Raw genomic sequence first — 27467 nt, 5'->3', positions numbered from 1 at the left:
ACTGTTCAGCTGAAAACAATTGAGAGAGAAATGACTAGGCTAAAGAGAACATAAAGTACCTTCTGCTGTTTCCCTAGAATATAACCTTTAAAAAAGCCATAACCTACTTGTGCATCATTTTCTTTACCAGTATTAATATATGCTACAATTGTACTTTTTGAGTAAAGTATCTCTGAAAATGAGATATGTAACATCATCTACATAGGGAAAAATTTTCTAAATTCCTGCATTATTTTGAAAATTCAAATTTGATGCTTCTTTTTTGGGAAGGAAAAGAGAATAGGAACAATTATAGCTTTTTTTGTATTTCACCATAATGAAATCTAAAATAAGGGAGTTAATAATTGTTCTGCATTTGTCTGTACTTGCTATCCCATGAACTATTTGTCCTTTTAATTGAAAGTAGCAACCAACTTTCAATAAATACTGTCCATTAGTGAGTGAATCCACGGATTTCAACTTTTGCCAGATTACAAATGACAACAAATCCTATTCCTTTCAAGCATTTGAAAACATTTCAGAATTTATATATTACCATATATCTCTTTATTAAATTATTCATTTAACAAACATTTATTACACTCCTACCACTACATACCTGACATGGTATGTAAGACATTGTTGAGACAAAAGAGCATTTAAAAAAGTCCCTAACACCAAAGACTTTAGAGTCTTGTATAAGAGTGTTGTATGAAAGGAGAGATTAGCACTACCCTTGACAAGGATGTAAGAGGCCCTCAGGCCTGACAATGCACACATGGTTAAGGCATTACCACCTACTTCAGGCATCTATCATTTTTATGATTTCACTTACATGTGGAAAATAAAAAAACAAAACAAATGAATAAACACACACAAAAAAGAATCAGACCTACAAATACAGAGAACGAACTGATGGTTGCAAGAGGAAAGGGGGTAGTGAGATGGGCAAAATGGGTTAAGGAGAATGAGAGATACAGGCTTCTAATTATGGAATGATAAAGTCATGGGAATAAAAGGTGCAGCATAAGGAATATAGTTAATGACACTGTAATAATGTTGTATGGTGACAGATGGTAGCTACACTTGTGAACATACCATAATATAAAGAGATATTGAATCACTTTATCATGCACCTAAAACATAACATTGTGTGTCAACTATACTCTCATAAAAAAAATTTTTTTTTATTCTTTTTTTTTCATAAAAAAATTTTTTTAGGGACACCTGGGTGGCTCAGCAGTTTAGAGTCTGCCTTCCGCCCAGGGCGTGATTCTGGAGTCCCGGGCTGGAGTCCCGTGTCAGGTTCCCTGCATGGACGCTACTGCTCCCTCAATCTGCCTCTCTCTCTCTGTCTCATGAATAAATAAATAAACAAAGTTTAAAAAAAAAATTTTTTTTTAAAGAATCTAGTAGGGAGTACCTGGGTGGCTCAATCAGTTAAAGTCTCTGCCTTCAGCTCAGGTCATGATCTCAGGTCCAGGCATAGAGCCCCACATCAGGCACCTTGCTCAACAGGGAGTCTGCTTATCCTTCTGCCCCTCCCCACCTCATGCTCTCTTGCATGCTAGCTCTCTCTGAAAAAATGAAAAATAATTTTTAAAAAATAATCTAATAGAAAGGACAAAGACAACTGAAAAATATGTGAAAATTTAGGTATGATGCCTGCAACTTAATTGCAAAAGGTTCAGAAAAAATTAGTGATCAGCATATATATATATATAGAGAGAGAGAGAGAGAGAGGGGAAGAAAGAGAGAGAGAGAGAGAGAGATTAATAAGGCAAATACAGCAAAATGTTAAGAACTGGTAAATCTGTGGATAAAAGGTATATGGAAGTTTTTTTTATGTTTGAAATAATTTAAAACATTTTTTTGTTGGGGTCCCAAAATATTAACACCTGACATTGATTGTCAATACAATAATAGGCAAAAAGTTTTAAAAAAGATAAGCTGCAAGTTAAATCTCCTAAAGACAACCACTTTAATGACCATTCAACCTGAGTAGCATAGTTACTCAATAGGACAAAAGGGTTTGTTTTTTACTAAACTACCCAAATACTAAGGACACATCTTCAAAGAGTTTATGGATGTGATAGCACTTTGAAGTTATAAAACAGTATCAAATGCAAAGCTTTAATAGCCATCTTCGGGATCCCTGGGTGGCGCGGCGGTTTGGCGCCTGCCTTTGGCCCAGGGCGCGATCCTGGAGACCCGGGATCGAGTCCCGCATCGGGCTCCCGGTGCATGGAGCCTGCTTCTCCCTCTGCCTGTGTCTCTGCCTCTCTCTCTATCTCTCTGTGACTATCATGAATAGATAAAAATTAAAAAAAAAATGTAAAGTTATAAAAAAAAAAAAAATAGCCATCTTCAAGAGATGTAGAGATACTGTTTCAGTGAACACTGTTCTCAGAAAAATAAATAATGAACATTTTAACACCTTGATTAAGGTATAATTCAGCAGTATAAATGAGCATTGAACTTTTAATGAATGAGATATTAAGGGTCTTTCCTTAGGAAGAGTCAAGGTTCAAAGATTTTTTTTTTAAACATGCATTTGCATGTTAAATCAGTACTTAAAATATAGCTCCCATCATCTCTATTATTCAAGACAAACTGACAAGGGATGAAATGACTAGATTTCAGACTATTATAAATCATTTTTTTCAAAGCTAATTAGCTTCATTATTAAAAAAAAAGAGTATTACAAATAGACAATGAACATAAGGAGATTCAAAACAGAGAAGAAACAAAAATTATGTGAACCTCACTAATAAAAACACTCCAATGGGTGCTGGGTGGCTCAGTCAGTTAAGTGTCCGACTCTTGACTGAGGTTCAGGTCATGATCTCAAGTGAGATCATGCCCTACGTTGTGCTCCATGCTGAGCATGGAGCCTACCAGACTCTCCCTCTCTCCCTTTCCCTGTTCATATGCATGTTCTCTCTCTCAAAAAAAATCCCCCAAAACAAAAAACAAAAAAAATCCCAATCCAAATCATTTTTTATAATGGTCTCAGCAAAGCTTTATTTTAATAATACCAGTGTTTATAAAGACATGATGGAATATACACTCCAGCATAGCATTCTCTCATAGGAGAATGTGAACTGTTTCCACCAATAGAAAAGCAATTTGACAATATATGAAGAATTTTAATACTGCTACTTATTGGATATAGAAATTAAAATTCTGGGAATTACAATTTAAGATAATGCTACATATACAAAGATGTTCATTGTAATAAAAAACTAGTAACAGTGTAAATGTCCAAAACTGAGGGAATGGATAAGGAAAATATCTATTTGATGAAATAATACACAACCATTAAAACTGATGACTATGAAACATATACAATAATCTGGAAAATACTTATTCTGCTCAATGAAAAAGTAGGATCTAAAATGCATTTTTCCTTTTTTTTTTAATTTTTTAAATTTATTTATGATAGTCACAGAGAGAGAGAGAGAGAGAGACAGAGAGAGAGAGGCAGAGACACAAGCAGGCTCCATGCACCGGGAGCCCGACGTGGGATTCGATCCCGGGTCTCCAGGATCGCGCCCTGGGCCAAAGGCAAGCGCCAAACCGCTGCGCCACCCAGGGATCCCATCCTTTTTTTTTTTTTTTTAAAGTAAACTCTACCCCCAAGATGGGGCTCCTACTCAGGACCCCTAAGATCAAAAGTCACATGTTCTACCAACTGAGCCAGCCAGGTGCTCCCTAAAATGCATTTTTATCACTAGTACAACTATACAAAAATTAAAGAGAAAAACTAGAAAAAATTCAAAATATTAATAATGGTTGTATTTGGATATAGAAATTATTAAAGATTATTTCCTCTCCTTTCCACTTATCTCATTTTTCCATTTTTCTAATTTAACAAGCAGGTATTTCTTTAATATATTCTAATATACATAATATACAAATATATTCTCAGGTTAAAGATTCAAATAGAATATTAGAATATATGTAACCTTCCCCCTCAATGGTCACCCCACACCATCCTACTTCTCCATCTCTGTAAGTGCGCACCATGTTTCTATTCTGTCTTAATTACGTGTGTATACACACATACACACACACACACACACACACACACACTCTTTTAAGGATTCATTTATTTATTTTAGAGAGAGATGGAGAGTGAGAGCAGGGGGAAGGGCAGAGGGAGAGGGAGAATTCTCAAGGAGGTTCCACACTGAGTGTGGAGCCCAACATAAGGTTGATCTCATGACTGAGATTATGATCTAAGCCAAAATCAGGAGCTGGACACTTAACCAACTGAGCCACCCAGATGCCCCCTTAACGTTATATTTTAATTAATTTCTTTAAACTTCAACACTTAAAACTATTTTTATTTTGATCAAGCACCTATCATTTATAGGCTAAATGTCTGACATTCAGTATAATCATTATTTTTCTTAAGATTAATGCAAAAACCGGGATCCCTGGGTGGCGCAGCGGTTTGGCGCCTGCCTTTGGCCCAGGGCGCGATCCTGGAGACCCGGGATCGAATCCCACGTCAGGCTCCCGGTGCATGGAGCCTGCTTCTCCCTCTGCCTGTGTCTCTGCCTCTCTCTCTCTCTCACTGTGTTCCTATCACAAATAAATAAAAATTAAAAAAAAAAAAAAAAAAAAAGATTAATGCAAAAACCAATATTCATCTTGTTTGCTAATTTCAAATTTACCACTCTGTTTAGAACAAAATCTATAAATTGGGCCAATGCTCCCAAATTAAAGCACTTTACTTAAAACATTTTCCCTTTTTATTGGGCTAACATTTCTGATTCCTAGTTGACAATATTTCTGCTTTTGGTTCAAAAGATTATAGCAAACAAAAACCTAGGTAACACTCTGAAATGTAGCTATAAAAATATTGAGAACTTATGCACAAATTCACTTCTCTTTCATCTAGCTAGATGTACAAGTGAAAATGAGAGACCTTGTTTTGCATATTTGCTTCTTTGTAGAAAATAAATGTGGCCAATTCAGTGTAATTTCTTAATAAAAGCTAATGGCCTGAAGTAGATATGAAAAAACTTCCTATTGCTTTCAGTTTAGTGTTTCATCAACAAATCAAAGGAAATAATCCCAAACTGAACATCTCAGAGTATGGATTGATAAAAGCTGTTGACAGAATATTCTTGAAATGTACTATATTTCAAAACAATATATTTTTAAATTTACTTTTTAAAAAGTTCAAATAAACTTTTTATTTGGAAATAAATTTAAAACTTCCAGAACATTTATAAGAATAAGAATAGCACAAAGATACCCATACACCTTTACCCGGATTCACTTATTACTATTTTACCCCATTTGCTTGATTTATTATTTTCTCTTTCTGCACAAGCAGATGTGTTCACACACACACACACATGCACACACATACTTTTTTGAAGCATTTCAGGGAAGTTATATATATATATTTGTGCTCCTTATTTCTAAAATTTCTCAGAGTATTTCCAAAGATATAGATAATCTGTTATATAACCACAGTACTGCTACCAGTTTCAGTATATTTAATATTGAAATAATTTTTTAATCATCTCTTTTGTCAATTGATATAATGTCCTTTATCATATTTTTTTGCATCCAGCATAGGAAACTTAGGTATGGCTTAGCTGTCAAGTTTCTTTAGCCTCCTTTATCTAGATCCTTCCCACAGTCTCTTTGCCTTACAGGTCTTAGACATTTTTGACAAATCCCCTTCTTGTAATAGAGCATTTCTAGTTCATAGTTTGTGTGATGTTCCCTTCTGATTAGATTCTGGTTATGCATTCTTGGCTAAAATATGGTACTCTATTAGTGATACTCTCCTACTCAGAGTATCATCAATGTCCATCTGCCCTTCATTAATGATGTTAATTTTAATCACTTGGTCAAAGTGTTATCCAATTTCCTCAACTTATAATTACTAAATTTTTCCTTGAAATACATGGCAGATGCTTTAAAACAACAAAAATATCCTGGCTCCATAATGAAAATGTCTTTAGATTTAGGATGTTCTGATTATTCTCGCCTGATCCAATTCTTACCATGATGGTTACAAAAGGGTAATTTTCCAATTCCAGTACTCCTACATTCACTAGTTGGCACCTGGCATTTACCATAAGCAAGTGCCCTTTCTTCTCCCCTCTCTGCTATCAGCATTGACTCATGAATTCATTTTCACTGCTATGGTTTACAATTTGTTACTGTGCTTTTTTTAGCACTCCAAATTGTCTCAAATTTAGACAGTCGGAGTTCCTTCATGCTTGCCTCTGTGACAAGTCTCCACCCTGTTTGGGTACTTCTTTTCCTTACTTTCCAGCGTTAAAAGATATTTTGGGCTTATCTTGCACCTATCCTGCTCCAGTCTTAGGATAAGTTATTTTTCCAAGAAGCCCAAATTCCTTTCAGAGGGGACTGGTCTTAGAGTCGAAATCTGAGCATTACATTTGTTCACTGCTACTGGGGTGCCATTTATTGCTTCTTATCCTTTTCAACAAATAGAGCTAAGAAATATATATAGGTGTGTGTGTGTGTGTACACTACACACATAAATATAAATATATATACATACAAGTATGTACACATGCATACACATATGTACATGGCCACATATCCTTGCATGTAACACATATATGTCTTTAAAGTCATAAATCAGTACTCATACCTTGAGTTATAATTTATTCACATAGGATTCTTTTGTCTTCCCCCATCTATAATTGCATGTGTCTATTTCCTCAGTAAGAGCTCTGGCTCCCAAGTGCATCAACACCATTTACTTCTTTCTTTCTTTCTTTCTTTTTTTTTTTAAGATTTTATTTATTCAAGACACGAGAGAGAGAGAGAGAGGCAGAGACACAGGCAGAGGGAGAAGCAAGCTCCATGCAGGGAGCCCGACGTGGGACTCGATCCCGGGTCTCCAGGATCAGGCCCTGAGCTAAAGGCAGCGCTAAACCGCTGAGCCACCCGGGCTGCCCTACTTATTTCTTAATTCTATTACAATTGTTTCATAATTGCTTTGTCCAGGCTTCTAAAAAACAAACCTAAATGAGTTTAGTATTTGTTTGCAATTCTCCCACCTTGCCCAAAAGAGTATATATAGCAAAACTCTGTTTGTAAAATCCTTAATTAGTTCTTTCATTCCTTTTTTTTTTTTAAGATTTTATTTATTTATTCATGAGAGACACAGAGAGAGGTGGAGACATAGCAGAGGGAGAAGCAGGCTCCCTGTGAGGAGCCTGATATGGGAATCAATCCCAGGACCCCAGGATCATGCCCTGAGCCAACGGCAGATGCTCAACTGCTGAGGCACGCAGACGTCCCAGTTCTTTCACTGCTTTATGTATACTTTCCACTCCATTCTCCCTATCCCTTGTAAATAACCAACTTCATTATTTTCTGGTTTATCCTTTCTTTTTGTAAAGATAAGCTTTCTGTCTTACATAAAAGATGGCACAATATATATGCTTTTTATTCACCTAATATTATCTCTAGAAATCACTACATACCAATTCATTGAGATCTTACTCATTTTTTCTTATATAGTCAGTACTCCATTACATGTATATACCATAGTATATTTTAACTAATCTGTTCCTGAATACTTAGATAGTATCCAATATTTTGCAGTTACAAATTATACTGCAATGGATAACCCTGTGCATATGTGGGGTTTTTTTAGATTTAGCTCTATGTTCAATGTGGGGCTTGAACTCATGACCCTGTGATCAAGAGTTGCATGCTCTATCAACGAACCAGCCAGGCACTCCTATGCATACATATTTTTGTACTGTTGGAAGTATAGCTTCAGAGGGATTAGAAAGTATCATCAAACTTATTTGATACTCAAGTACCATATCTTGGAAATCCTGGTGCACCTCGTTTGGATTTCAGGTGTTAGCTAGATATATTCTGATGATGTTTGAATTCTGCCTTTTGTTCTGCCAAACCTAATGTTTTTATATATTTTTAAAATTTGCACATCTTTAGAGAAAAGAATGAACAAGGAAAAGTAAGTTACTTAAACTACTTACTGAGTGGCGTTGTGTCTGGAGGTGGAAAATTCTCAGTAAAGTTGACATTACACAAGTCTGTGCTACAGCAGCAGAAACGGTATGTTCCATTCTGAATTGAGGGAGGGGTAGTAGTCACTACACATTCTTCATAGTGACACTCCTGAGGATCTCCAATGTGAGACCAACAACCTATAAATTGATATTAATGTAAACAAGTTAGGGGTTAATAAGCAAAATTAAAACAGGCTAAGAAATAACTGCAATCAATGTGACAGAGTCCATAATACACATAAGTTATAAACTACTCCTGCAAAAGAATAGGAAACACACATCTTTTAAATAACAAAAAAATGACAGTACAAACAAGCATTTCATGGGGAGAAAAGCCACCAATAAATGCTTAACCTCATCATTAATCTAAGAGTTATTATTAAAGCAATAGTAAGATTTCCTTTTTGTCTGTATCTATTAAGTTGTTCTAGGTTTAATAAAATAATATACAATCATAATAAGATTTTGGTAACACTTCCATAGAGAGAACGTAAATGTATAGTATTTCCAGAAATACTTTCTAATTTCATAAAGATTTCATAAAGAACCTTTAAAATATTCATGCTTTATAATCTAATAATTCTAACTTGAGCAATCTATTCCAAGGAAATAATCAGATACAATCAAAGATCTATGTTCAAAATGTCACTGAAGCATTTTGCTTTTTAGTAAACCAGAACATAATATAATGTTCAACAACAGAGTAATGTGTACGTAAATTGCATGTATACGTGTATATAATGAAATAGTGTACAGAGATGAAATACTGTACAGAGATGAAAAATGTTTTCAAAGTATATTTAAAGACATAGGAAAATATTCACAATATAAGATAGGAAAAATTGGATATGTATATAATGTATATAATGAAATATTGTATAGAGATGAAATATTGTACAGAGATGAAAAATGTTTTCAAAGTATATTTAAAGACATAGGAAAATACAATATAAGAGGAAAAATTGGGTATGAAATTGTTTATACATACAGTATCATCCTAAATTTTGAAAAGTACACATACATATAAAAATAGAGATCCATTAAAAATATACTTGCAGGGAATAAATTAATATGTAAGAGTTTTTAAGAGTATAGAATTCTTACAATTCTCTATAGTTTCTAAACTTTGAATAATGAGGACATATTATTAACAATGTAATAAGAAAAATGTTATTAAAATAAGCTAAAAACCTATTACCCTTTACAAATTTGGGCCTAATATGAGTATGCACATGGATATATATTTTAAAACTTATTGTTTTCCTGGAAAAGATTTTAATCTACATTCAGGTCCTTTTTCAATAAACTTCAAGTATATGAAACACCAAGTTATTTCAGGTAAGAAAAGTGTTACTTGCCTTGCTTTACGAGATTTATATCCCCTTTTGATTTCTCCCAAAGGCCATAGCAAGTGCTACCTTTTGAGCATAATATCGTTCCATTTTCATGAGAGATTCGACTCTCACCGATCCCAAGGTCTTGTTGATATGGATCTTTAAATGCACATAGACGTTCTTGGTTCTGAGAAGCTAAAATAAATAAAAGAATGACAAATTTAATTTTATGATAATGTTATTAGCAAAACATTATTTAATAAAATCTTAAGTCTTTTTGAAAGGCACTGTAAATTTTCCTACTAAATCTCTAAGAAGGCTTGAATACATGTGTAATTTTATATTTATTCAATAATTTCTTTCTGCTCATTAATTAATTTGTCACCTCCAAACAAGAAACAAACTTGAAAACTGATTTCCCAAAAGCAATCCCTCCTTACACAAATTATTCTCACTACTCTCCTATTAAATAATTTAGGTATCTGAATAAAGAAACATAATTTTAAAATTCTATGCTCTATATTATCAAAACTTCAAACAAATTACCAATCCTAGAGGGCTAAATAATTTTAGAAAATTTCCAGTATTAATTTTTATCATATTTTATAGCCAGGTGCAGAAAGATAAACATACATCATTGAGCATAATAAACTAAAGGAGAGGAGAGTAACTACCAGTGGGTACATGGTTTCTTTTTGGGCAGATGGAAACGTTCTAAAATTAGATTGTGGTAATGGCTGCACAACTCTGTACATTTATAAAAAAAAATAATTGGTCACCTAAAATGAGTGAATTTCATGGTATATAAAGTATACCTTAGTAAATTTATTTTAAAAACTAAGAATATTGGAACCCCTGGGTGGCTCAATGGTTAAGCATCTGCCTTCAGCTCAGGGCGTGATCTTGGAGTCCTGGGATCAAGTCCCACATTGGGCTCCCTGCATGGAGCCTCCTTCTCCCTCTGCGTATGTCTCTGCCTCTCTATCTCTCTGTGTCTCTCATGAATAAATACATAAAATATTTTTAAAAAACTAAGAATATTAAGTGGGCAAAAAGAAAATTACTTTCTATTATTAAAAATATCAATATAAAAACCAGAAACAGAAATGCTCAATCACACTTTATGCTGAAGGGACAACCAATGTACTTTCAATGCTAATCTTTTTCCATATACATAACCTGATTTACCTAATTTCAAAAGAATATTTGCCACATATTTATCAGCTAACAAATATTTATCAACACTGCTGAGAATACTAAAGAAATTTTATTTGTTGTTATCAAAAGCAACAACTGATCTTTATTTAGTTTCTTGTTTACTAATGTTTGACTAGCTAGATTAACAGTCTAATACAGGTGGCCAATAGATATCTTCCTCATGGGCTTCTGATTTATTTCTTCATTTTGGATATGTATCTTATCTTTAGCACTGGAGATGATCTATGAAAATAATGTTTCTGAACCTAAAAAATTAAGGAGCAAACCCTGGAGAAGAAATGCAAGAGCCAAAAACTATATGCCCAAATCCATTCAGACACATACACCTACCTGTCATATTTATTACAAGAGAAAGCACCTTCAATGTTTTGGGCTAGGCAAATAGGACATTCACAAGTAGATAATATAGAGTTCCACCCTTCACACATCTTACATGGTCTGTTTGGAGATGGACAGTAATTACTGAATTCAGTAATCACAGAGAGTAATTCTAAAAAAATAAATGCAACTTGATTTCCACATTTAAAACCATTTCAGGCAGTTTTGTACTAATATCAACTAAATAGCCAAAAAATATAGTACAGCCTATTTATAAAACTAATTCTAGGATATCACCTAATTACGATTCAACCATTTTTCTGCAATATGTAGCCACATATTCAAATTCATTTAATGACAAGTTTAATTATATTTATTTGATTATCTTATACATGTAATATTGTGTACACAGTATTTCCTTAGATATCCTAACTGCAAACTTTACCAAATGAATATAAATATTAAAACCAAATATATTTCTACATATAAAGCAGATACAACACCAAGATTCATACTTAACTGATTCAAACTACAACCAAAAACTCTGTAATACAGATATAAAATGCATATCATTAAGGCATAATTCCTTTTTCCGGTCCCATCCCATTTCAAAAATTTTTTTAATTTTTTTTTTTTTAGTAATTTCAACACCCAATATGGGGCTCAAACTCACAACCCTGAGAATCAAAAGTTGCATGTTCTTCCAAATGAGCCAACAAGGTGGGACCCCTCCCCCTTATCTTTTTTGATTCAGGTTACGTGCTCCTTACCTATTACCACACACTGAAGTTACACAATTTAATCTATTTCCATTTTTGTCTTGATTGTTACAAAGGTCAGAATTTATGAACTCAATAACTCTAGTTTTCCATAACCAAGATATCCTATTTTTTCCTCCCCTCTCCCTCTATTATCAAATATTTTTACTAGAATTTTGTATTGAATATTGAGTTCATCAACAGATTTAACTGTACCTGAAGTAGAGAAATCACAAATAAAATTGCCTATTTACTTTAAAAATAAAAAGAAAAGATATACCTTCGTAAAAAAAAAAAAAGATGTTAAAAGAAAATTTTTTGCTTTTCTTAGATTTCCTTTACAATTACAAAGGCCTAATATGGCTAAAGGCCTGAATATGTGTAAATTTTTTAGTGCCATTATTAAATAATTTGATGATGGAACCTAAAATTCTCCTTATAGAAAAAGACAAAAAACAAATCCAACCTCTCGTAGGTCTCTCTCTTCATGCCCCACCCCTACCAACTAAGCTGAATCGAATGTCAAAACAATAGTTATAAATTAGAGGGAAGTTAATCATATCTTTAATATTTCTGAGTTTTTACTAAATAATTTATTTCGTCAGTCTACTTTTAAGGAATTATTTCATGACAATGGCATTAGTATAGACCAATTATAATTTGCTATTTTAAGAGTAACTCTTTTATATTATGATTTAGGAATTTTTATACAATATAAAGGTATAATAGCAAGAATTCTAACTAAACTACCCTGGTCAAAACAAAGAAAAATCCATTTTATAAAACAGTATTTGTAGCTTTTAAAACGCTATTTGTTGAAACTGAGGGTTGCTGGACGGGAGAGGGGTGGGGGGATGAAATATCTGGGTGATGGACATTAAGGAGGGCATATGATGTAAGCACTGAGTATTATATAGACTGATGTATCACTGACCTCTACCCCCTGAAACTAATAATACATTATATGTTAATTAATTGAATTTAAATAAAAAAAATTAAAAGATGTATAAATAAATCTTTTTTAAAATGCTATTTGTTGAGATCAGTATCAACAATATTTCTGTATAAAGCTAGGAATTCTTCATAAATAATATAAAAAATAGGGATGAAGTAAAGTATTCAAAGAGAAATAGTACATCCTAGTATTATATTGCCACAGATCACATATATAGACCTGATCATTTATGTGTAGATGTTCTAAATTTGTCAACAGCTAGACAAATTTTGATCCGTCAAGTATGGTCATTATAGTCAATGTCTTTTTTTTTTCTTTTTTAAAGATTTTATTTATTTATTCATGATAGACAGAGGAGGGGGAGGCAGAGGGAGAAGGAGGCTCCATGCAGGAAGCCCGATGCAGGACTCAATCCCAGGACTCCAGGATCACGCCCTGGGCCAAAGACAGAGAGAGAGAGAGAGAGAGAGAGAGAGAGAGAGAGAGAGAGAGAGGCAGAGACACAGGCAGAGGGAGAAGCAGGTCAATGTCTTTTTTTTTTTTTTTTTTTTTTTGTTTTTTGTTTTTTTTAGGTCAATGTCTTTTAAGGGACATCCTTAACCAGTACAGTAATTAGACATGGGTCTTCAAAAAAATTGTTCTCCTTGGGGCAGCCTGGGTGGCTCAGCAGTTTAGTGCCACCTTCAGCCCAAGGTGGATCCTGGAGACCTGGGATTGCATCCCACGTTGCGCTCCCTGCATGGAGCCTGCTTCTCCCTCTGTCTCTGTCTCTACCTCTCTCTGTCTTTGTCTCTCATGAATGGATAAATAAAATCTTTAAAAATTGTTCTCTTTGGGGCACCTGGGTCGCTCAGTTGGTTAAGCATCTGACTCTTGATTTTGGCTAAGGTCATGATCTCAGGGTTGTGAGATTAAGCCCTGACAGGCTCCTCACTCAGTGGAAGGTCGACTTCTCTCCCTCTGCCTCTCCTTGTCCTCAGCTCGTGCATTCTCCCTCTCTCTCAAATAAATAAAGTATTTTTTTAAATGGCTCTCCTCATTTTAAACAGGTGATATTTGGTTATAATAAGCACAACAACAATTCTGATTTAATGTAACTACATTAAACTGTAAATAGTAAAAAAAAAATAAACTGTAAATAGTCTCATACAAACTGCTGACAGAAGTATCTTCATAAAAGATAGAACTGATTATGCTTAAAATCTGTCTCTAATGTTCTAGAATTAAATCCAGAAAGACCTAAATGTGAGACAGGAATCCATCAAAATCATAGAGAACACAGGCAACAACCTCTGTGACCTCGGCTGCAGCAACTTCTTACTAGACATGTCTCCAAAGGCAAGGAAAACAAAAGCAAAAATGAACTACTTCATCAAGATAAAAAGCTTTTGCGCAGCAAAGGAAACAGCAGACAAAACCAAAAGACAACCGACAGAATGGGAGAAGATATTTGCAAATCACATGCCAGATAAAGGGTTACTGTCCAAAATCTATAAAGAACTTCTCAAACTCAACACCCAAAGAACAATAATCCAATCTGGAAATGTGCAGAAGATATGACAGACATTTCTCCAAAGAAGACATAGAAATGGCCAACAGACAATGAAAAAATGTTCAACATCACTGAGCATCAGGGAAATACACATCAAAACCACAATGAGATACCACCTCAAACCAGTCAGAATGGCTAAAACTAACAAGTCAGGAAATGACAGATGTTGGCGAGGATGCGGAGGAACCCTTGTACACTGTTGGTGGGAATGCAGGCTGGTACAGCCAGTCTGGAAAACAGTATGGAGGTTCCTCAAAAAGTTGAAGATAGAGCTACACTACGACCCAGCAATTGCACTACTGGGTATTTACCCCAAAGATACAAATGTAGTGATCTGAAGGGGCACCTGCACCCCTTATTTATAGCAGCAATATCCACAAAAGCCAGAGTATGGTAAGAGTCCAGATGTCCATTGACAGATAAATGGATAAAGAAGATGCGGAATGGAACACTACTCAGCTTTCAAAAACAGAAAAGAAATCTTGCCATTTGCAACGATGTGGATGGAACTAGAAGGTATTATACTCAATGAAATAAGTTAATCAGAGAAAGACAATTCTCATATGATCTCACTTATATGTGGAAATTAAGAAACGAAAACAGAGATCATAGGGAAAGAGAGGAAAAAATAAGATGAAATCAAAGAGGGAGATACATCATAAGAGACTCTTAATCATAGGGAAAAAACTGAGGGTCACTGGAGGGAGTTGTGGGAGTATAGGGTAACTGGGTGATGGACATTAAGGAGGGTACATGATGTAACGAGCACTGGTGAATCACTGACCTCTACCTCTGAAACCAATAACACATTGTATGTTAATTAATTGGATTTAAATAAAGTTTAAAAAAATAGAATTAAATCCAAACTCTTCAGTTAATATGTGAGATCTTTAATAATCAAGAACCGACAGAGCTGCATGATCACTTTTGTAGGCACTAGGAACTGTTTTTTTTCATGGGCCTCTTCCTCTATTAAAAAAATATTTAAAATTATATTTTGTAACTGCATTGTATAAAGAAAATATATTAATATTAGATGTTAAGACATTTTCTTCAATCTAAAAGTTTATTTTTTCCTTTTGATTTTGAAAGAAATTATCAACGGCCTCCAGAAATACTGTGGGCCCTATACCCTACCCTATGTTTCATGAGTAAGTCAGCCCTGGGATCCAGTCAACCTCTTGCCATTGATCCCACTCCTCCATTTTTGGTTCCCACTAACATGGTAGTGGGAACTTACTGACCTTAATACATATGTTCCCAATATGTGTAAAGTCTCAATGTCATTTTTCCTGCTCTTTAGTGAACTCTGCAGACTTACTACCAAAGCTCTTTATTCTTACCTACTTTAGAATTATATTTTATCTGTTAACATACATATCTCTCACACCAAGCTGGAGGCTAAGTTAATGTGTTCCTATAACAAGATCAGGTTTACTTAACTCATTCTGTATGGCACAAACCCCCTGTAGTATTAAGGACAGACAGTTTTCATATCAATGTATCTTGTACTCAGTATCATATTCTCATCCAAAGGTTACAAAATCTAGGCAATACTCATCTAGTTCTTCTACCATTCTACAATAAATGAAGCTGTAAAAATACTATGAATGTAAAAGCAATATTGTTATTTTCCCCCACATATACATCCAAATTACTGAGAATAAAGTCATCATTTTCTGTTTACATATGTTTCCTGCATCAGCATTTGCTAATCCAATGCAGCATTTAATTTCCAGGAACAGATATAGTATGTCTGAAATACTCAGCTCTCTTGAATTTGCCACTCTATGATACAACACTACTAAGAAAGTAGGGGGTAAAGATATGGCATAGTTTTATCATGTCTGCATCAGTTAATTATCATTACAGATATAAATCAGCAACATCATTATACTTATTTATGTTTATGAGGGGAAAAGAGAAAGAAAAAAACTGCTACTCTGAAAATATTAACTATTTGCCCTTTTCCTTTTTACTAAATAGTCTTACATTATTTGAATTTTCATGAAAACTTATCCTTGTATTACTTACACATTTCAAAAACAAGAATATTTGCATTTATTAATTATTTTTAGGTTGAAAAATTTTTATTTTGAAATCATTATAGATTCATAGGTAGTTGGAAAGAAATGTAGAGTGAAGTCTAATGCCTCTTTCAATGTTTGCAGTGCAAACATTCCACACAATCACCTCACAATACAAAAGTCAAGATACTGACATTAGGACAATTCATAGAGCTTATTCAAATCTGATCGGTTATACATGTAATAATCTGTGTAGGTGACTGCAAATCTATGCAATTCTGTTACATTCTATCAAAATTAAAATATTCAACTGTACTATCACAAGACTCCCTCATGTTAACCATTTATAATTACCATCCGTTTGTCTCCCTTCCTAAAATATAGTAATCACTAATCTGTTCTCCAGTTTGGTAATTATGCTAATTCTCAACTGTTATATAAATAGAATAATGCTATACATATCCTTTTGAGACTGGCTTTTTTTACTGAGCAATTTGTCCTTGAAGTTCATCCCAGTTGTTGCATGTATCAACAGTTCATTACTTTTTATAGAATATTATTCCATGGATGGTATGGAGGTACCACTATCTAACTTTTCACCCTTTTAGAAAGGTCATTTGAGTAGTTTTCAATTTTTGGCTATCAGAAATAAAACTGCTATACACATTTGTGTAAAGGTTTTAATAGGAGTCTTGTTTATTAAAAGTAAAACCAGAGGGCAATTCAGATGGCTCAGCAGTTTGGCACCACCTTCGGTCCGGGTTGTGATCCTGGAGACCTGTGATTGAGTCCCACGTCGGGCTCCCTGCATGGAGCCTGCTTCTCCCTCTGCCTGTGTCTCTGCCTCTGTGTGTGTGTGTGTGTGTGTCTCTCATGAATAAATAAATAAAAATCTTTTTTAAAAAAGTAAAACAAAAATAGTATTCTAGAAAGATAAAGTATGGTGTCTACAAAAAGGAACTTGACATTAAGACAGAACACATACATTATGCCCCATCATATACATTTGTTTATTAAAAGCTTACAAAACATTCAAGTACTTCTAGTACTGGCAGAAACGGACTTGTACTATAAAATCTTGGTTTAAAGAGCCATCAAGCAGTATTCCTTACTATAAACAAAGTAAAATGTGGCAAAATAAATACCAGCTAATTATGGCATTAAATATCTGAAATGAGAGACTCCAGTTGTGGGGTGGTTTTGTTGTTGTTTAAACAAAGCCTAGTCCTTTGTAATAAGGTCAAATAGGCAAAGTATGCCCTCTTTCCCTGGACACCCAGGGCCCTTTAATGTAGAAACCTCTGCTGGCCAGGTTTTCCTAGAAGCTTGCCAAGGACAAGACTGATCCATCCATCTTTATCTCTATTTGCTTTCCTCTGCATTAAAAATAAACACACATTTGACAAATAGGTTTTCACATGAAAAATGCGAATTCAATTTAAATTTGCAAATTAAAACTACATAAAATAGTACTACACATCTATCAGAACGACTAAAAGTTAAAAATAAACAGTAAACTCTTGACAATACCAAGTACTGCCAAGGATGCTGACACAGGTGGAAAAACAATTCTGATGAAAATGCAAAATGGTATAGCCACTGTGGAAAACACTTTGATAATTTCTTATAAGTCTGCTTAACTTAAAATTTTACTCAGTAACCCCACTCCTAGGTATTGACCTAAATGTAATAAAAATTTATGTTGACACAAAACCTTTTATCTAAATGCTTATGGTGACTTTACTTGTAGTCGCCCAAAACTATGTACAACCCAAATGCCTCTCAACTGAAGAATGGATAAACGACATGGAGAAAGCCTGAAAGTGAAAGAAGCCAATCTGAAAAGGCTACAAACTATATGATTCCAACTTATATGACATTTGGAAAAGGCAAAACTAGGGGGATCCCTGGATGGCTCAGCGGTTAAGCATCTGACTTTGGCCCAGGGCATGGTCCTGGAGTCCCAGGATCGAGTCCCACATCAGGCTCCCTGCATGCAGCCTGCTTCTCTCTCTGCCTATGTCTCTGCCTCTTTCTCTTTCTCTCTCTCTCTCTGTCTCTCATGAATAAGTAAAATCTTTAAAAAAAAAAAAAAAAGGAAAAGGCAAAACTATGGAGACAGTAAAAAGTGATTTTTGCTTGATTGCTAGGAGTTGGGGGGAAGGGAGGGATGAATGGGCAGAGCAGAGGACTTTTAGGGCAATACAATTCTTCTATATGATACCATGATGGTGGATAATGTCATTATATATTTGTCCATAGAATATACAATACCAAAAATGAACCTATGAGGAAACTGTGGACTCCAAGTGATGATGGTTATCTGTAGGTTCATCAGTTTTAACAAATGTTATCACACAGGTGCAAATATCAATGGGGGGGGGCAGCTCTGCTTATGTAGGGATAGGGATATATGGGAACTCTATTTACTACTTCATTTTGTTGTGTACTTAAGACTGCTCTCAAAAATAAAGTTTATTAATTTTTTTACAGGTGGACTTCTGAAAAATGCAATGCTTTGTCTCAAAACGAAATTTCTGCTGAAGACAATTCAAGAACAAAGTAAATGAGTATGGATGATTTTTAAGATGTGAGAGAAGGGTGAGTGAGGATTTTTGAGGCCAGCCACAGAAGAATATGAGAGAAGGGTGATAGTTCTTGTGGCCACACCTATCAAATCATATCCAAAAGGTGACTGAATGGTCTAATCTTTCTATGGTAGAATATTTATTAATTTATAGCATGTCAAAGAATTAACTATCAATAGTTCATATGAGAAAATTCGATTTTATACTTGGGATAATTTTTATTAGTTTACCCATAATTTGTGGGAGAAAAAAATCAAATGCAATCAATACTAAGTGCCTGCTCCATTCACTTACTGCAGAATTACATGCATCTTAAAACATCTTTAATTTTGTAATATTCAGTGATACTTACAGACCAAAACATCAACCCATATACGTTATCCTTCTCACACTCCATTTGTCTCTCTTTAATCTCCTCCACGCATTAATCTTTTTCTTGTAGCCACAAACATTCGGTACACCAATTTCCTCAGAGAGATGCAATCTTATAAATACTCAATTCCATTATACAAGCCCTAAGTATCACAAAAATAAAACCTGGAGCACAGAAAAATCTACTATAAACATTCTTAACATAAACCAGGCTCACTCTTCAAAGTCATGTCTACAAAGTAAATCTAATGAATGGAACACCTGATCCTGCATTGTGTTTATATCTATCCATTCATTTCTTTTATGTCAAAAAAAGGTTTTTCATGTGTTCCCTTCAACTCAAATGAAATTTAGCTCTAAAAATTAGCTGGCTCATATTTAATGCTTCTTAGATAGTGATACTGCGTATATTTCTAAGACAGTGGCCATAAAGGAAGTCAATGTCATGAAGCATTTATCTCAAACTTAAAAACTTCTATGGCTATATCAGAAGTTGGTAAGAATACCACAATGAATGCCAGTCTCTAGCTTATGTTCAACCAATTCTGCCCTCATTAGCTATTAAAATGTACAAGTGCTTTATTTCCAATGGAAGAAGAACTGCCATTTTTATTCATCTGCCTCTCTAGCCAGGATTAATAGGAACAGTTATAATGAAGCAATGAAAATCTGTCTACCACGTTCTCTTTTTTAAAAAGATTTTATTTATTTCAGAGAGAAAACACAAGTGGGGGGGGGGGCAGGCAGAAGGAAAGGGAGAAGTAAGCTTCCCCCTGAGCAGGGAGCCCTACCTGGAGCTCAATCCCATAACCCTAGGATCATGACCTGAGCCGAAGGCAGATGCTTAACCAACTGAGCCACCCAGGTGCCCCATCAACCATTTTCAATCAATTCCTGCCTAAATATTGGTAAGGCAAGGTAAAACATAATAATAAAATTTAAAAAAATCTAGCCAATGATAAATCTAGAATGTCAAAATCAATTCTAACTTGATAGTACTTCCACATTGCATTTCAAAATATAAAGCTAGCTAAGCAGAATTCTTCTTGTAGCATTCACCAAAAATTTCATCCTAAGAAACAAACTAACCTCCTTAAATTATAATATACATCCATTATCTTGAGAGAAAAAAACATACATTTAACTGTTAAATCGAAATTATAGTTGAGATCTTGGTGATCCTCCCAATAATCTTGATAGATGGGCATTATCATTTCAATTCTACAAAGAAGGATACTAAGGATAAGGAAGTTATCCCAAATCACCCAGCTGATATGTATCAGGGTAAAGATTCAAATCAGGGCACCTAGGTGGCTCAGTGGTTGAGGGTCTGCCTTCAGCTCAGGTTGTGATCCCAAGGTCCTGAGATTGAGTCCTGCATCGGGCTCCCTGCAGGAAGTCTGTTTTTGCTTCGGCCTATGTCTCTGTTTCTCTGTCTCTCTCATGAATAAATAAAATCTTAAAAAAAAAAAAAAAAAGATTCAAACCAATGTTTCTCTGATTCTAGAATGTCTTCTAAATAGCTATTTGGCTAACTTACTAGAAAAAAATAGATTTCTTTTTATTGTTTCATAATTTTACTTAATTTTTTTGTAGTTTCAAGTTTTTATTTAAATTCCAGTTAGTTGGGATGCCTGGGTGGCTCAGCAGTTGAACATCTGCCTTTGGCTCAGGGCGTGATCCTGGAGTCCTGGGATCAAGTCCTACATCAGGCTCCCCGCATGGAGTCTGCTTCTCCCTCTGCCTGTGTCTCTGCCTCTCTCTCTCTCTCTCTCTCTCTCTCTCTCTCTCTCTCTCTCTGTCTCTGTGTCTCTCATGAATAAATAAATAAAATTCTTAAAAAAAAAAATTAAAAAGATCTTGGGACACCTGGGTGGTTCAGAGGTTGAGCACCTGTCTTTGGCTCAGGGCATGATCCCAGGGTTCTGGGATTGAGTCCCATGTTGGGCTCCCTGTGAGGAAGTCTGCTTCTCCCTCTACCTATGTCTCTGCCTCTCTCTCTGTCTCTCATCAATAAATAAAACCTTTTAAAAAATTAAAAAGATCTAAAATTTTTAAAAGGCTCTTTTTCTTTTTTTTTTTAATGAATTTTATGTCAAGATTTTATTTATTCATGAGAGACACAGAGACAGAAGCAGAGACACAGGCACAGGGAGAAGCAGACTCCATGGCAGGGAGCCCAATGTGGGACTCTATCCTGGGACTCCGGGATCATGCCCTGAGCCAAAGACAGACACTCAACTGCTGAGCCACCCAGGCATCCCAAAAGGGTTCTTTTTCTTCTTACATTTTAATGATAATACTCTACCTACAGCAATGTTTTGAAGGATATTTGGTTAAAAAGTATTTTCAAGGATCAATTTACATACCTAACAAAGCATTTAAGTGTAAAAAAGGTAAAATGCCCAAAGAAACACATGTTTTCAAAACAGCCTTGCTGTTGTACCATAAAATACTAACTGGAAAAACTACCCTTCAATTATTTTGTTATTTTGATAAAATTATGGTCACAATTCATTTCTCAGTAAACTGCTTTTCATCATATCATGTAAGGTCAAATTTAGTAAATGATAAGAATCATTAAGTTTGGCTCTAGATGGGCCTAGAACCACAGTTACTAAACCACTAGATTTCAACCAGTGGGTACTCCAGAATTGTTCCATGGGGGTCTGCAGCAGGTACACTTGTTTATCAAGCATCATCTGTGAACTGAATGAATGTGTTGTCCACAGATACAGGCATTACTGATTTGCAAATATACTAGGAGCCATTATGAGTAATAAATCCCATTTTAAAGTACACGTAAATTCTGTGATTACATATCTTTTTTCTTTCTAAAGCCTTTTTTGAACAGGCAATGCTTTACACATGGTTTAAAATATAGAAATATAAAGATATACAGTGAAAAGCTTCACTCATGCCTTTGTTTCCATTTGCCTATTTTACTGTTACCTTCTTCCCACCTCAGGAAACCACTATTCTTAACTAAATTATTTAGGTATCCTTCCAAAGTTTATCATTACATATTTTCTAAATCTACAGATTCTGAAAAGTGGATGTTACAAAATTTTTTGATGTTGAAAAAGAGACCACTATTCTTTATTGTTTTAAACAATACCCAAAATTAAGCCAAATACCTAAGTGAGAAGTTGCAGTAGTCATTCAATCCTGGCATCATCAAGAAAGGAATGTAAACAGCCTAGTATGTAGTAAGACATGGGGGGGTTCAGAGTTGGGTGAACCAGAATTCATATTCCAATTTCCCTACTTGCTTCAGTGTCTTAATTTGTACCCCCCAAAAATTTAATATCCTAATTTGACAGTAGAAGGATATTTGTGTAATTCAATTAGTTCCCAATATGGGAATATTAATCTTACCCTCCATGTAATTTTCTTAAAGATTTATTTAATTGTTTTAGAGAGAGAGTGTATAGTGAGTATGAGCAGGGCAGGGGTACAGGAAGAGGGAGAGAATCCTCAAGCAAATTCGTCTCTGAGCACGTAGCCTGATTCAAGGCTTGATCTCAGGACCCTAAGATCATGACCTGAGCTGAAACCAAGAGTCAGACGCTTAACCAACTGAGCTACCCAAGCACTCCATCTCCATGTAACTTTTTTAAAAAAATGGCTTTTGAAAACATTATGCAGTATGATATCATTTAGATGAAGTAAAATAACCCAAAATAATGTAGATTGTTTATGGATGCATACGTTATGTACTAAAACTGTAGGTATAATTTTTAAAAAATGATTCATACCAACTTCAGGACAGTGATCAGTTTTGGTAAGGAGGAAAAGAAATATAATTACAGAATAAAGCTTTAACTAACCTAATACATGCACACATACATTTTTAAAGCAAATCAAGTGCAAATATGACAAGATGTACTACTTGCTAAATCTTGGTCTTCAATATCTGTCTCTGAATGTATGTTTGAAATATTTCACAATAAAAATTTTTAATGGTGGGCTTTTTGGTAATAATAGCTTAAATATTCTAGTCATGAGTCATAGAAATAAACAAGAAGAACTTTAGTTTTAATGGTTCAATCTCTTCATTTTATATGTGAAGAAATTTAAGTTAAAACACGTTTAGGTCAAAACAAACAAAAAAACATGTTTAGGGGCACGTGGGTGGCTTAAACATCTGCCTTCAACTCAGCTCATGATCCCAGGATCCTAGGATCCAGCCCAAAGTCAAGATTCCCTATTCAACAGGGAGACCTCTGCCCCTCCCCCTGCTCATGTTCACTGTGCTCTCTCTCCCTCTCTCTCAAATGAATGAATGAATGAATGAATCTTTTTTTTTTTTTTAATTTTTTTTAATTTATTTATGATAGTCACAGAGAGAGAGAGAAAGGCAGAGACACAGGCGGAGGAAGAAGCAGGCTCCATGCACCGGGAGCCCGATGTGGGATTCGATACCACGTCTCCAGGATCGCGCCCTGGGCCAAAGGCAGGCGCCAAACCGCTGCGCCACCCAGGGATCCCTGAATGAATCTTTTTAAAAACCTAATGCATACAAATAGAATCCTTTAAAAGAGCTTTGAACATAGAATTGTAAAGACTAAAAAAAAAAAAAAAAAAAAAATCACAAGGCCTACCTATAGTTGAGCATTTGGGTAAAAAGATGGTACAGGATGATGTATTCCAGGTAGGCCAGGCTGGGTCAATATCTGAAAATCTATTTATCTATCACATTAACAGGCTAAGAAGAAAAATCACATGATCAAATCAATAGATGCAGGAAAAGCACTTGAAAAAATCCGATACTCATTCATGATGAAAACTCTCAGCCAACTAGGAATAGAGGGAAATGTCCTCAACTTGATTTTGATAGTGGAGGCAGCACATCTGGGCAGGGGCTATATGAGAACTCTCTGTACTTTCCACTCAATTTTGTACTGAACCTAAAACTACTCTATTAAATAAAGTCTCTTTTTCAAAAATATATATAGGGAGTAATGAAGAGGCATGATGAAAAATTATGTGAAAGATGGAATTACTGTAATAATTTACATTATTAAAAAGGTTTAGACATTTTGCATTTGATTGGTACATGTTGGTTAATATCGTGAGTACAAATCAGTAAACTGCAAAACAGCAGTTCCTAATTTAGGCAGGACCACTTGTCCAGAAGAGTCAGTTGAAAATGTGTGGAAGTAATATAGACATACCTTGTTTCACTGATCTTCCCAGATACTGGGTTTTTGACCAGTTGAAGGTTTGTAGCAACCCTGTGTCAAGCAAATCTATCAGCACCATTCTGCCAACTGCATTTGTTCATTTTATGTCTGTGTATCACATTTTGGTAATTCTTGCAGTATTTCAAACTTTTTTATTATTGCTATGGTCATTATGGTAAACTTTGAACAGTGATCCTTGCTTTTACTATTTATAATTGTTTTGGGTTGCCGCAAACTGCAACCATATAAGACAGAAGTTTGAATTTAATTGACAAATGTTGTGTGTGTTCTGACTGCTCCAACGACCAGCAGTTCCACCATCTCTCTCCCTCTCCTTGGGAGGAGAGAGATTCTCTGTAACACAACAATGTTAAAATTAGGCCAATTAATAACCCTACAATGGTCTCTATGTGATCAACTGAAAAGAAGAATCACATATTTCTCTTTCACTCAAAAGCTAGAAATGGTTAAGCTTAATGAGGAAAGTGTGCTCAGAACCTACCTATGCCTCTTCTGCCAGTTAGCCAAGTTGTGAATGTAAAGGAAAAGTTCTTGAAGGAAATTAAAAGTACTACTCCAGCGAACACATGAATGATAAGAAAGTCAAACACCCTTACTGTTAATATGGAGAAAGTTCCAGTCACAGCTTACCCTTAAGTCAAAGCTTAATGCAGAGCAGGGACCTAACTCTCTTCTGTTCCATGAAGGGTGAGAGAGGTGAGGACAATACAAAAGAAAAGCAGGAAACTAGCAGAGGTTGGTTTATGACGTTTAAGAAACCATCTCTATAACATAAAAGTGTAAGATGAAGCAGCAAGTACTGATGTAGAAGCTGCATCAAGTTATCCAGAAGATCTAGTCAAAATAATTAATGAAAGTGGTTATACCAAACAATGGGTTTTCAATTTTCAAAACAGCCTTATATACGAAAAAGATGCCATCTAGGACTCTCATAGCTAGAGAGAAGTCAATGCCTGGCTTCAAAGCTTCAAAGCTTCAAAGCACAGATTGACTCTCTTGTTAGAAACTAATGCAGCTGGTAACCAAGGTTAGGCCAATACTCACTGACCAAACCAAAAATCCTATAGCCCCTAAGAATTATGCTAAATCTATTCTGCTTGAACTCTATAAAAGGAGTAACAAATCTGTATGACAGCACATTTGTTTACAACATGGTTTACCGAATATATTAAGCCCACTGTTGAGACCTACTGCTCAGAAAAAAATCCATCCCAAATATTACTGCTCATTGACAATAAACCTGGTCACCCAAGACTTCTGATGGAAATGAACAAAGAGATTGATGTTGCCGCCTAAGGCATAATCCATTCTGTAGCCCATGAATCTAGGAGTCATTTTGACTTTCAAGTCTTATTATTTAAGAAATACATTTTGTATGGCTATAGCCGCCATAAACAGTGATTCCTTTCATAGATCTGGGCAAAGTTCTGGAAAGTATTCACCATTCTAGATGCTATTAAGAACATTCATGATTCATAGAAGAGGTCAAAATATCAAAATGAACAAGGGTTTGGAAGATATTGATTCCAACTCTCATGGACAACTTTGAGTACTTCAAGACATCAATGGAGTACATAACTGCAAATGTGGTGAAAAATGGAAAAGAACTAGAAATAGAAATAGAGTCTGAAGACATGATTAAACAGCTGCATTCACATGATAAAACTTCCCCAGATGAGGAGTTGCTTCTTACAGATGAACAAAGAAAGTGGTTTCTTAAGATAGATCTGCTCCTGATGAAGACACTCGTGTAGAGTATTGAAATGACAACAAAAGATTTAGAACACTATATAAATTTAGCTGATAAAGGTGGGGCAGGGTTTGAGATGGCGGATTCCATTTCTTAAAGAGTTCTCATGTGGATTAAAATGCTATCAAACAGTACATGTGTTAAATGGAAACTGTCCTTGAAAGGAAGTCAACTGAGGCAAACTTCATTGTTGTCTTATTTTAAGAAATTGCGATAGTCATTCCAACCTGCAGCAACTACCACCCTGATCCAGCAGCCATCAACCCCAAGGCAAGACCCTCCATCAAAAAGATAATGATTTGAGATGCCTGGGTGGCTCAGCAGTTGAGCATCTGCCTTTGGCTCAGGTTGTGATCCTACAGTCCCAGAATCGAGTCCCATGTCGGGCTCCCTGCATGGAGCCTGCTTCAACCTCTACCTCTGTATCTGCCTCTCTCTCTCAATCTGTCTTTCATGAAAAAATAAATTAAATCTTAAAAAAAAAATTATGATTCACTGAAAGCTCACAAGACAATCAGTATATTTTAGCAATAAAATATATTTAAATTATGGTATGTAGATTATTTTTTAGATATTATGCTATTGCACACTTAATAGACTATAGTATAAACATAACTTTTATATGTACTGTGAAATCAGGAAATTCATTTGACTTTCACTTTATTGTGATATTTACTTTATTGCAGTGGTCTGGAACCCACCCACAATATTTCCAAGGTAGGACTGTATTTTGTTTGTTTCTTTTGGTTTGGTTGTCACAATGACTGAGGGGTCTTCATTATGCTTTAAGTCCAGTGGCTAGTGGTACTAAATATTCTACAATACGCAAAACAGCTTTGCTAGTAAAAGAACCATCCTCTCTAAAATGCCACCTACTGGGGATCCCTGGGTGGCTCAGCGGTTTCGCGCCTGCCTTTGGCCCAGGGCGCGATCCTGGAGTCCCGGGATCGAGTCCCACGTCAGGCTCCCTGCATGGAGCCTGTTTCTCCCTCTGCCTGTTTCTCTGCCTCTCTCTCTCTCTCTCTCTCTCTCTCTCGGTCTATCATAAATAAATAAAAATAAATCTTTAAAAAAATAAAATAAATAAAATAAAATGCCACCTATCCCCACAGTAGGGAGGTACTAAGGTAAATTTATTATATGACTCCTTACCTTTAAGGAAATAGGGAAAAAATAATATGCATAATTTATTCAATTATGTATATATGGTTGTCAAATAACTAACAGTGTAAAAAACATGTGATTTAAAATTTTCTTTACCATTAGGCAGTCAACTGAATCAAATCAATTCTTATTTTGTCAAATGAACTACTGCTTCTGGTTTAAAATTCACATTTTCTTGCCTCCCCTTTATCCTA

The 27467-nt window shown here is 35.1% G+C and overlaps 1 protein-coding gene and 1 pseudogene across 2 annotated transcripts in view; one reads left to right on the top strand and one right to left on the bottom strand.

Annotated features, from left to right (window-relative positions):
• BMPR2 (bone morphogenetic protein receptor type 2) overlaps nt 1-27467 on the bottom strand; it is a 198552-nt gene that overhangs the window by 79281 nt on the left and 91804 nt on the right. For both annotated transcript variants that reach the window (XM_041737050.1, XM_041737051.1), the window contains exons 2-3: nt 9389-9559; nt 7998-8168 (exon numbers count right to left, since the gene is read on the bottom strand). In XM_041737050.1, the coding sequence (XP_041592984.1) occupies nt 7998-8168; nt 9389-9559 (342 nt within the window). The remainder of the gene's footprint in view (nt 1-7997; nt 8169-9388; nt 9560-27467) is intronic.
• On the top strand, nt 684-802 carry LOC121480869 (annotated as a pseudogene).

This window comes from Vulpes lagopus, chromosome 22 (genome assembly GCF_018345385.1).
Source record: "Vulpes lagopus strain Blue_001 chromosome 22, ASM1834538v1, whole genome shotgun sequence".
Classification (NCBI taxonomy): Eukaryota; Metazoa; Chordata; class Mammalia; order Carnivora; family Canidae; genus Vulpes; species Vulpes lagopus.
Note: the sequence above shows the minus strand (reverse complement) of the source record. Positions and strands in the feature narration are given on the sequence as shown.